The sequence below is a fragment of the Gavialis gangeticus genome, unplaced genomic scaffold (genome assembly GCF_001723915.1).
Source record: "Gavialis gangeticus isolate Ggan-Ray unplaced genomic scaffold, GavGan_comp1, whole genome shotgun sequence".
Lineage (NCBI taxonomy): Eukaryota > Metazoa > Chordata > Crocodylia > Gavialidae > Gavialis > Gavialis gangeticus.
In genome coordinates, this window is record NW_017728980.1 from 347,038 (window position 1) to 358,371 (window position 11,334).

Here is an 11,334-nt window from a genome sequence, read left to right on the forward strand (position 1 = left end):
GTGAGCCACCTCCCTTCTCTCTCCCCTCCTCCTGAAAGCCACAGTCCTCAGCTCAGCTGCTTGGTCCGGTGGGTGCAAAAGCTTGGAAACCCACAGTAGAAACAGATCAGGTGAGCACCATCCCTGTGGGAACAGCCACCCAGTGCTGGGCCTTTGGGTGAGTACAGCATGATGCTGTCCTTCAACCCTGCCTGCTTCTGCCAGGGGAATCCACAGGAGCAGGAGCAGCAATAACAGGTCGAACTCTTTCCCAGTGTCCTGGGCTGGATCCTGTTCTCACTCGTGATGGTGCAAATCAGGAGCAGCTCCTCTAGAACCAGCCACTACATGGAATCAGGCCAAGCTGCCCTCCCACCAGCACCCCAGGGAACGCAGGGAGAGCAGCAACAGCCTGGATAAAACAGGTTTAATGGAAGCTGAAAGATGCTTTAGACAAAGACTGAGGAGATGTCAGGTTCAGGCACAGTAATGTCTGCTGAGGGAGCACAGACCTGTGTCTCATCAGTGCCAGGCTATGAGCCAGTGGCTTGCATCTGCCTGGGGATTAGTCACTGGTTATAATGCTCAGCTGCCACAACAACTTCTCTTCATTCCATGGAAATCTCCCCTTCGCGGTTGAGGCTCCATCTAGCTCCTGCCATCAGGCAGAGCTGCCGGGGCTTTGGGACCAGCATTTCCTTTAGCTTCCAACGTGGACTTCATTTCTAGGCAGGGAAGAGAAGATGGAAAGTCACCAGTGAATCTGGGTAGTATTGGAACTGCTCCTCCCTTCATCTGAGGGACGTGATGGCACCACTAAAGCAGCATGTGTGCAAGCATGTGAGTTGCATGTTCCCGAGAGCATAACGGCCCAGGCCTGGAGAGGATGAAGACCTTGTGCCCTCATGGAGGCTGAGGACTCTCAGCACTCTGCAAGATGCTCTAGGAACCTGTAATGGAGCAGGTGGGAGGGGACAGCTGGGATGAGGAGTAAGGGGGGAAGGAAAGGAGGGAGAAGTAGGTGCTCCTGCCGTTAGCCTAACAAAGCTCCTGTAATGCTGCCCTGAGTCATGACAAGCAGAAAGCAGAACCAGAGATCAGGTCTGGGTCTTTGGGTCTTTCCAGACAGTAAGGCCCTTGTGGATGGGCCAAGCAGAGGCTCTTCACCTCAGGTCTCCAAGGAAGGCAGGGCAAGCAGCATCTGACCAACAAAGCCAGCTCCAACCCCCTAACTTAAGAGTCCATGTGCCCTCGGCCACGCTAGACTGGACCAAGCAGATGATACTCACTGCCTTCACCCTTCCACCCCCATGACTAACTCCTGCACTGCCAGAGCTGGCTGAGGTTGAGACACGGCCCTTGAATGTTATACTGGCTGAACATTGTGGTTGTGTATCAGCACCCCTGTCTCCATGCCAACAGCTGTTTTGGCTCCTATATGGTTTGAGAGAAACAAACACATCTCCCTTGGTTTAGGGCAGGTGAGAAGTGCATGGCAGGGCAGCATAAGCCTAGGGGCCAAGTCCTGGGGCCCCACAGCATTTACCCCACCCCAACACAGGGCTGAACTGTCTGCATCTTGGCTGAGCACATGATGCTGGATGCCTTGGAAGGGAACGTCTAAGCTGCCACCATGCTGGGAAGGTACATCCACTGCCAGCTGCACACATGGTGCCAGCACCTAAAATGGCTGAAGTGAAAGCCACTGGTCTGGCTCTTCTGTGCTCTATGGCCTGCATGCAGGTGAGGGACAGCAGGGCCAAGCACTTTGGAAGTGCCTCCCCTCCACAGGTCTCTGGGACAATGCAGCCTGCAGGGATCAGAGTTCATAGGAGGGAGACTGAGAAACTGGCTTTGCCAGCCCCTGCTTTATTAATCCTTTCAGATAGCAACCACATGCAGCTTACATGGGGTACAGACCATGTCCTGCTTTTACAGAAGGCGAGCCTGAAGCACAGGAATGGACAGGCCATCTCAGAGCTATTAGCAGAGTTGGGAAGAGAACCCAAGTGTCCTGGCTCCCAGGCCTGTATTGTCAGAGGTGGGATGGACAGGCTCTTAGAGCAGTCACCTGAGGCATCTAATGGCAGCCTGCCTGCCCCTACAGCCACCTCCCCCACTGCTGCACAGGGGGGCATTGCCTGCCCTGTGGGGGCATGTCTCCTGCAGCATACAGGCAGCAGTCCAGCACCAGGTGCAGCCAGCCTTAAGTCACAGTGAAGTTAGACAGCTATGCTCGGTGTGTGGTGTGCACAGGATCAAGCACCTGAGCCACAGTGCTGAGCCCTGCTCCCTGACCCTGCACCAGCCAGGGCTTTTGGCTGCTAGCTCTCAGATGTCTCAGTGAAGCTTGTTCAGCTGTAACCATGGCAACCCTCACCCACATGCATAATCCCATGAAGCATCCAGCAACCAAGAAAGGTTTACTGCCTCCCCTCAGTGCTCACATCTACCTCGAGGGGGAGGCCATTCCCGCCCACAGTCCTTCCCCATTGTCGTCCCTGCCCACTGGGGGTCCAGGGCTTGTGAAGCCCAGTAAAACTTTAAGATTCTTTGCAGCTACAAAGGAAAATCTTGGAGGCCAGAGCAAGAGAGGAGAGTACTCCAGGGCTGGGGAGACCAGGCAGACCCAGGTGGGGCACACGCTGCAAGGCATGAATATTCCTAGGCCACAGGAGTTTTCCTTTGGCTTTGCAGATGTCCTAGGCAGCTGAGGTTTTGCACACAGAGAGCAATCCCTGACAGGGGAAATACCACGACCATGATGGTGGTAAGGGAAGTACCCTGACCAAGATAATGCAGGTAAAATGGCATTGTGTAGCGAAGGGTTGCACCCTCATCTGCTTGCTGCAAGGACTCCCTATGAGAGCCTCAGTTAGCTTCCCACTGGCCAGCTCCAGTGGGAGGATCTTGGCTACATGCTGACTTTATGGAAATGGGAGACTCCTCCCTAGCTTGCTCCTGTAGTATATGGCTGAGGTCAAGCAAAACTCAGGGGCATCCAAACCCCAAGCTTCCAGGCTTGGGCCTGCAACGTAGAATACCCACCAAAGGATTTGGAAGCATCTGAAGCCCTGGGCAAGGGCTGGAGGATGTCTGCTGGTAGTAGGGCCACAGCTGGTTCTTGAATGACTCACAGATTTGGAATTGATCTGGCTGATTTGACTTGGAACATGACAAAATTTCCCTTAAAAAAAAAAGTAAGCTGCAGGTATGCCAAAATCTTCTGGTTCCAGAAGTCAACCAATCAGAGAGCTTAGGAGCAGATTGGATTTTACATTTACCTGGAGTTGTAATCTCACAAACATTGGTATCATGGTTGTGCCCAGAGACCCCCCACAGTGGAACCTGGGCCCCAGACATCTCTGCCTGGAGCGCTTGTGATCTCCAAATTAACTGCTGCAATGCAGGAGCAATTCTAAGTATGGAGAAAGAAAACTGAACCCATTGTCCCACTGGTCAGCATTACCTACCCTTCCAGTCTTACCAACAGGTACTTGGAAAGGAGGAGTGGGATGAATGCAAGGAAAATGGAAGAGGCCTATCAAGAAATAATCGGATCATTTGGCTGTAGAATAGTTTCTCCCAGAGGAAGCCATGGAGCCTCTTGCAGGCTGCCATGGCCAAAGTGGCAAGTAAGACCTGAGCTCCTCTAAGTTCTCAGACTCTGCTAAGGAAAGGACAGCACTTTCCCAGTGCCTTGGTGTTTGGTTGTCATTGGCCATCCACATACATCTCCATCCTTTCCTTTAGCTGCTGATTTGAAGCAACAGGGAGGGAAAGAAGAAGCTCTCCAGGCACCACAGTTGCTCTTACCCAAGACCTCGTTCTGTGTTAGAGGTGCATCTCCATCAGCCTCTCCTGTGCAAGCCTGGTATTTAGGCTTGGATATTTCCAGGCCAGCCAAGAGGGTCATAAAGTCCACCACGGTGTCAATGTGCTGCTTGTTGGAGGTGGTTTCCCGCAGGGTGCATACCGCACTCAACCGGCTGAAGGATTTGAGCTCTGAGATGTTAGCTCGGAGGAAGAGGAGAATGATGTTCAGGTCGTTGATGGGACAGGTCAACATCTTTCTGCTTAGGAGGTCAAAGGCCGGCAGCATCTCATAAATGGACAGGAGCCGCTTGTCCCACTGGCATAGCTGCAGGACATTGTAGATGACAACAGGCATCAGCAGGATGTACACCCCACCTGTCAGAATGCTAATGATCTGGAAGACAGAGAAGAACACCAGCTTGCAGGGGATCAAATTGGGGATGTGGGGCTCATCCTGCAGAAGCCCGGTCTTTATGGAGCAGCTGAACTCATCTTGGAAGACGCCTGTGACATGGAGGAAACCCAGGTAGAGGCAGGCAGCAGTGAGGAGCAGCAGCAGCAGCAGGTTCCGCAGCAGGTAGGTGCACACCAGGTGATGCGAGTGCTGCTTGCAGGCCAGATACCGCTCCAGCAGTGGGAACTCAAAGTATCTCTCCTTGCGAGCCCTGGGGAGACAGTGAGTGGTCAGGGCTGGATCCCAGCGTCAGCAGCCAAGGGGTTGGCACTTGAAGTCCACAACCAGGGCCTAGCCCTGTCCTATCCAAGTCTGGGATTTAGCTCTTGAATCAGAGCCTGGCATCAGGGTGTTAGGTGGAAGACTCCCTCATGACCCTGCCTCAAGCACAGAGGCACAACAGGGTGCTGAGGGTGCCTGTGGAACTGCATGTGAAGCCAAGAGGCAGTACCATACCTGCACCCCAGCCCGGCTTCGTTCCCTGCCCAGCTGCAGGCAGTGCCCTTGCTGCACCCCAGTGATCCAATGTGCTGGATAAATCTCACTCAACAATGAACTGAATGGGAACCAACCCAGCAGGGCTGGCTTGGGGCAGCACGGTCAGGAGATTCAGTGCCGAGGAGATACACAGAGGCCCCAAATCCCCCTGACATTAAATGGGAGTCTTTCCTGTGTACAGGCTTCCTAGGCTTGACTAAGCTTTGCACTCCACTCAGCACGAGACTCCTTCCTCATGAGAGCCCATCTCACGGTGACATCACACCACCTCAGCACCTCGTTATCAGAGTGCAGTGTCCTGGGATCCACACAGCCTGGAAAGCACCATCGTGCTGTGAGGCCAGAGTCCCAGCTGGGGCAATGGTGAGAGGATAGGAGGCAACAGGAAGCATTGACATGGGAATGGGCAGCGACTGGTGGATGTGGCCTGCACTTTTACAGTTCATAGGCTCACACCCACCTCTGTGTGGCGCAGGCTGAGCACATCTCAGGCTGTAAACAGGATGAGATGGCAAATGCTGAAGAAATGTCTCCTGGACCAGATCTAAGCAGAAAGCCCTGCAGAGACAGGGCCTCCAGCCACAGATCTCCTGTCCTGTGTGCAAGAGGGAATCCACCACCAGCCCCCCTCGCTACAGGTAGAGAGGAAGAGTGGGGGCCACAGTGTTCCCCCATGCGCATCACCAGAGAAACAGCCCAGCTCCAGCTGGCGCACTGGGGTGCCCGCCTGCCCAGAGGGCCTGAGGGCAGCCCAGGCAAGGAAAGGGCCTGGAAGCACAGCTGCACAGGAGCGGAAGATGGCTTGAGGCTCAGGACAGCTCCGCCCTCCACACCTCTTGAAAGAAGGGGCCATGCAAGTGCTAGGGAAAGAAGGAGATCACAGAAAAAGGATGGCCACAAGGAGGCCCTGCCCATCCACTCACCTCTCAAACTCCTTCCAGAAGAGTGCAGGCTCTGGGCTGGCTTCCCGCACCTTCACCATGTGCTGCACCAGGCGGATAGAGCGGTTGTAGGACTTGTCCAGCTCATCGATGACGAAGAGCATGTCGCAGTTCAGCGCTGGAGCTGCAGCATACCGCCAAAGCAGGTATGGCAGGTACATGACCACTGCGATGACCAGCAGAGAATATGGGAAGGCCTGGGTAAAGAACAAGGATGAGGCAGCTCTTAGCATGCAAGGTTGGTGTTACATGTGCTTGGGAGTCTGTGAATGCCCCTTGAATACAGAGCTGGCCCAGCCCAACAGCCCCGATACCTTGAGAGTCCACAGGGATTTGGCAATAGCATTTCCAGCAGCATCAAATTCGAGGTGGGTCAAGGAATCCCAGCAGGATGTATCCACATAGGCAGACTGCTTCCCCGTGAAATTGGTGGGAGAGAAGCAGCTGATCTTGGAGCCTGGAACACACATGATTGCTCACAGCCCAGAGATCCTCAGACAGAGGAACCCCTATACTGCTACTCTTCCCTGGCCCTGCTACCTAATCCCCCAGCTGTTCTGCATGAAGATGTTTCCAGCAGCCCTAGGACAGGCCCATGGCTTTCCAGGTGGAAGGCAGTCAACACACACCCTGCTTCCATCAGCTCCCTCCTTCCTCTTCCAGCTGCAAGCCTGTTAGCTAGAGGGGCTGAGCAGAGTGGAGCTCCCAGCTGTGCCTCTCATGCAGCATCCCCCATGAGGTGGCTGCCAGGCCAGCATTTGCCAACAAAGCCAAGTGCAGCTGCTGGCTTAGCACCTGCCAGGCAGACTCCAGCAGCTGCCACTGTGCATCAGATCACAACTTTGGTTCAGGGAAGCCTACAGAGTAACCTGTCCAGGGTTCCCCAAAGTCCTGGGGCCAGCTCTGTTAATGGAGTTTTAAAGGATCCCAGCCCTGGAGACTTATTCTGGCAGCACCACCTTGCACAGCTGTGAAAAGGCTACAGAAGGCCAGGAAGTTGGTCAGTAAGGGTATCCTACTCTCCATGCAAGAGACCAATAACTGTAGGGAACCTCTGGCTGTTCTAGCAGACTGAGTAAGCCAATCCAAACATCTGCTGTCCTCTGCCTAGGCACACCCCACCTCCCAAACAGTCACTCCAAGCCACAAACCTCAAACTGAGATCAGAGACGCAAATAGCTGTTTGGAGAGGAGCTGCTCCATAATGAGAGGTCAGTTGGCTACAGCAGGAGGGTTGCAGCCTTGCCTCACAGAGCTTAGGGCCAGGAGAGGCTCTCCCATCATCTAGCCCAGACCATGTCCCCAACCCATGAAAGGTCCCCTGGTTACCCGCATACAGTACTGAGCCTGGTAACATGGGTGTGACGAGCATCTTCCACAGTGGTTTTGAAAACATCTGGAAATGGAGAATCCACCTTTCTTCTGATGATTTGGACCCTCCTCTGGTGGGTCATCACCCTCCATGCTAGAAAACTGTGCTCTAATCCCATTCAAATCTGCCTGCTTTCAGCTCCCATGTTGCCATTCTTTGCTAGACTTGAAGGGTCCGTTAGGCTTGTCCCCAAATTGAAGCAACTTAGGCATTGCTGCTTATCACCTCCCAACATTACTTTTGCCAGTCTAACCAGATTGAACACCCCAAGTACCTCTCTACAAGGCATTCCCCGTAGCCCCTGAATCACTTCTGTGTTTGCCTGTACCTTCTCCAATCTGTTCACATCTGCAGACAGACTGGAAATGGAGGCCTAGGATTGGCCTTACCAGTGGCACCAGCAGAAGTAAAACCCCTCTCTTCTTTTATGCAACAGACCCAGTTTGTGCAGCCAAAGAATGCATCCACCTTTTTTACCAGACTCACTCTCAGAGCTCACATTCAGTAGTTTGACTACTGTGATCCCATAATCCTTCTCAGTCCCTGCTGTCCAAGATACAGCTCCCCATCCTGTAGGTCTGGCCTGGACCCCTTCTCCCTCCCTAGATGTATCCTGTTCTTTAAGATGCCCCTTGGTTACTGCTGACCTGAAGAGTATTTTACTGCACTCAGGTAACAGAAGCATAGCATTCTCCCTCTTGTCAAATAAGCACAGACATGTTAACTGAAGAGCCCACCCATTGTTTTGCATTGTCATTAACAATTTTACCATTTCCATCCAATGAGGGCTGTATGTCATGGCTAGGGTTGATTTTCATTCCAAATAGCCTTAAGGATTCATAAATGTCCCGAGTCTTCCCAACCATTTCCTCCTCCCCCCGGCCCCCCATCATCATCTCTCATTAAATCAATATACTTTATGTTGCTTGTGATTTAGTTCTCCCATTTCCATTTGTTATATAAACCTGTTTTATGTCTACTTGCCACCTCCTCAATTGTGGAATTGTGGATTTAGGGCCAGCTAATAAAATTATTTTGGTTAAAAATATACCATATTTTCATTCATCTTTTCTCCTCAGCATTCAGGCATGAGCCTTTTCAAAGCACTGCAGATTATATAACTGGCTGAGACAGTCCTGTATTTGCCCAGATTGAATATAATCTGGTCATGCCACTGGTCTCTAGGCAACTACTAACTTTCAATCAGTGATGAATTCAGCTTTATCCATCAAACTGAGCTCCAAAATAGAGTTTCCTCACTTCAGATGCACCATATGTTTTGAAATATCATCTCTCATTTTTAACCTCTTATTCCTGGCTGTGTGAGACTTCCAGGATGTCTCCCACAATTTCTCTTTCACGTTATAGCTACACTGAAAATCTGGTTTACTTCAATGGACCAACTAACATTTTATTCTTTCTCTCTGCAGAACCACACATTTTAGAGCAGTGGTTCTCAGCCTTTTTAGACGTGAGACATCGCTGGATAGACTAGAGGCACCCCTAGAAAAATGCCAGCTCTTAATTTTCACTCTTTATTTGACTACAGAAAAATAGAGGAATTGTCAGAGTTCTTTGCAACAGAAAAGACCATAACTATGAATTTCTATTTGAAATCTCTGGGTTTTTGTGAATCATGTTTGCTACCTACCACTGTTGACAGTGTGGCACTCTGACACCTTTAAAGGGATCTCCAGGCACCCCAGGGTGCTAGAATCACTGTTTTAGAGAACAGTGCAAACCATCTTCATGATTAATTAACCTCTAATATTCCCACAGAGAAGATTTCTTCTTGGCTACACCATCTCTTACCTGGCATAACTACATTTGTTCAACTTTGATTTCAATCCTAAGCTGTTTGCCTCAGCAAGGCCCTGTGGAAGGCTTTTCCACTGGGTCAGAAGGAGTTTTCATGTATCCATTCTGGGTTTGGTTGTACCGGTTGCAGTTTTATTGAATGCTTTTGCAGCACTGAGCTGATACAGGGAAGGACATAGGGTATGTGGCAGTGGGAGAAAGGCCTAACGGAAAAGCTAAAAGCAAGGATGTCAAACCAAAATCTCTGGGGAAGCAAAACATCATCCAAGTCCATGTTTAGCTTGAGGTTAAGATGGATCTAATTATGTTATCAATGCCACCTTGTGTAACATGATCACAGACCAGGCCCTGTGCACTAGGGAAAGAAGAGTCAATTCAAGCACTGTCACCATCCAGAAGCTCCTAGCTGGCCTGGCTCTCTTAGGGGATGCAGGAAAGAGACAGCCTCCGAGAACACTCAGGAATGTCAGGGGAGGGAGAGGAGAGAGAGAAATTCCCCAACCCAGGATGACCAGCCAGCAAGATGCAATGCCATCACATCAGCAAAGACCTGGAAACTCCAAGGAGAGGGTAGCAACCACAGCTTTTGTCAGAGTTCTGGTGAACGGGGTCCTTCTGGTAGTTCCTGGCAAAAAATGGCTCCTCTCCCGTCTGTTAGCAGATTTCCCCCCTAAATCCTAAGGGTTTGGGGTCCTGATGGCTCATTCTGTGCTTATGCGCATACCAGCAAAGTGATTCTTTTCTCAGCACTCCCATTGTATGAACAGGCAACATGGCCTCCAAGGGATCCCAGGTCATTCACAAGATTTGCCAGGTTGGATAAAACCTCAGGCCCATCTGGCCCAATCTGTCTCCAGTAACATGTTCCATGGGAAGGCACAAGTGCAAGGAGCCTGCAGCAGGGACGTAGGGAATGACCTGCGTCATCTAGGTCTCACTCTTGACTCTCTCAGAATCAGAGATTGCACAAGTCCCAGACCCAGGTTCCCTTTCTAAAACTTCCCCTGCCTCCACTAACTCAGGCTGTTCTCATTACTTGTCTTGTCACTTGTTGAACCTTCTACAATATCAGGACATACGTGAAAGTCACTGGAAAGGAGTGCAAATGAAACTAGTGGAGTCTGTGTACAGCCCTGACTCAGTCCTGTGTCTTGTTTCCCCTTAGAGATTTAACTGCAACCTCAAAACTATGCCATGAGACTTACCGGTGGAAAACTCCTGAGCAAAAGCCAAGGACACAAGGAACAGGGGCAGCCCCACAGCAACGAACTTCACAATGCGGTCACTTGGTAATTCCAGACGAAGGCCTTTGGCTCGGGAACTGCTGGGATCTGGGAGCAGAGCATCAGAGAGCATGTACTCGGCAGCAGTGTGTGCTATCGACATGGCTCCTCAGTGTGGGCCGAGCAAGCAGGAACAGAGGAGAATGAGCTGCTGATGCAAGCAGTCTAAGCACCATCTGAGAATGTCTTGTGGGGCTGAAAGCTTTATTTGCTGAACATTATGTACCAGGCAACTGTAATATGAGCTCAGGCTGTACATTAAGTATATTGATAATTACAAGGGAGGCCTTTCTCCCAGGGACCGTGCAAATAGCACCCCTCAAAATAGAAAAGCAGAATTGGAGCAACAGGTTAGTACTGTGATTGTTGGGCTCACAACATTCCTCACCAGCCACAGGCATCCCCACAAAGGGCTGGCTCCTCGTGGTTTTATTGCCCTCTCTCATAAAGGGATGTATTTCAAGCTGCATTTGAGGGGCGTTGGGCTGCTGGGCTATTTTCACCTCCAATAATAAACAGACAAGCAGCAGTCCCAGTCCTAGCTCCTGTTGTCAAGGGAGGAGGCATCAGCAGTAATAACCCCCAACCCTCACTGCCAGAGGGGATTTCCAGCCAGATGGTTCCCCAGCTCCATGGGATGTTGAAGGTGGCATGATAGAGTCCTTTCCACTGCCTGCCTCTGTGCCAGGCACTAGTTTCCAAGGCAAGTGTGGGAGGCATTTCACATACCATGCCAAACCCAGACTCCAGTGCTGGCTAGAAACCCTGTTAAACTCAAACATGCAGGTAAGACTAAAGGAGGGAAAGGATACAGCTGCTCAGATAAGATCCCTGCACTGTGTACTAGTACTGAGCACCCTTAAGGACAGGCAGAAGGGAAAATCACAACTCCCACTGCTCAGTGTTAATGAAGCTCTACTGTTTTAGTACCCCATGGAGCTCACCTACCTCTTCTCAGGAGCCGGGGAGCAGCCCTGGCCAGTGACTCTTCCTCCCGTGGCCCAGGGATTTTAACACATCCCATCCATTAGCAGTTGCTTGATTTAGGGGCACAGGTGGGGGTCCTACCATCCCCTCCACATTCAGTGTCCCACACCTGACTCCCCCTGACCAAACTCACTGACAAGCTACTTGCTCCCCTCCACACCCCTTCCACTGGCCTGCCCAAGCACC

General features: G+C 51.4%; 1 protein-coding gene across 1 annotated transcript; it reads right to left on the bottom strand.

Moving 5' to 3' along the window:
- Positions 1 to 391: 391 nt before the first annotated feature.
- PANX3 (pannexin 3) lies at positions 392 to 10,288 on the bottom strand. Its single transcript, XM_019508824.1, has 5 exons — positions 10,084 to 10,288; positions 6,003 to 6,145; positions 5,671 to 5,885; positions 3,796 to 4,460; positions 392 to 704 (listed from the first exon to the last, which is right to left on the bottom strand). Exons 1-5 carry the CDS (start codon positions 10,262 to 10,264, stop codon positions 628 to 630), a joined length of 1,281 nt encoding a protein of 426 aa, XP_019364369.1. The 5' UTR covers positions 10,265 to 10,288; the 3' UTR covers positions 392 to 627.
- Between the last annotated feature and the right edge of the window lie 1,046 nt (positions 10,289 to 11,334).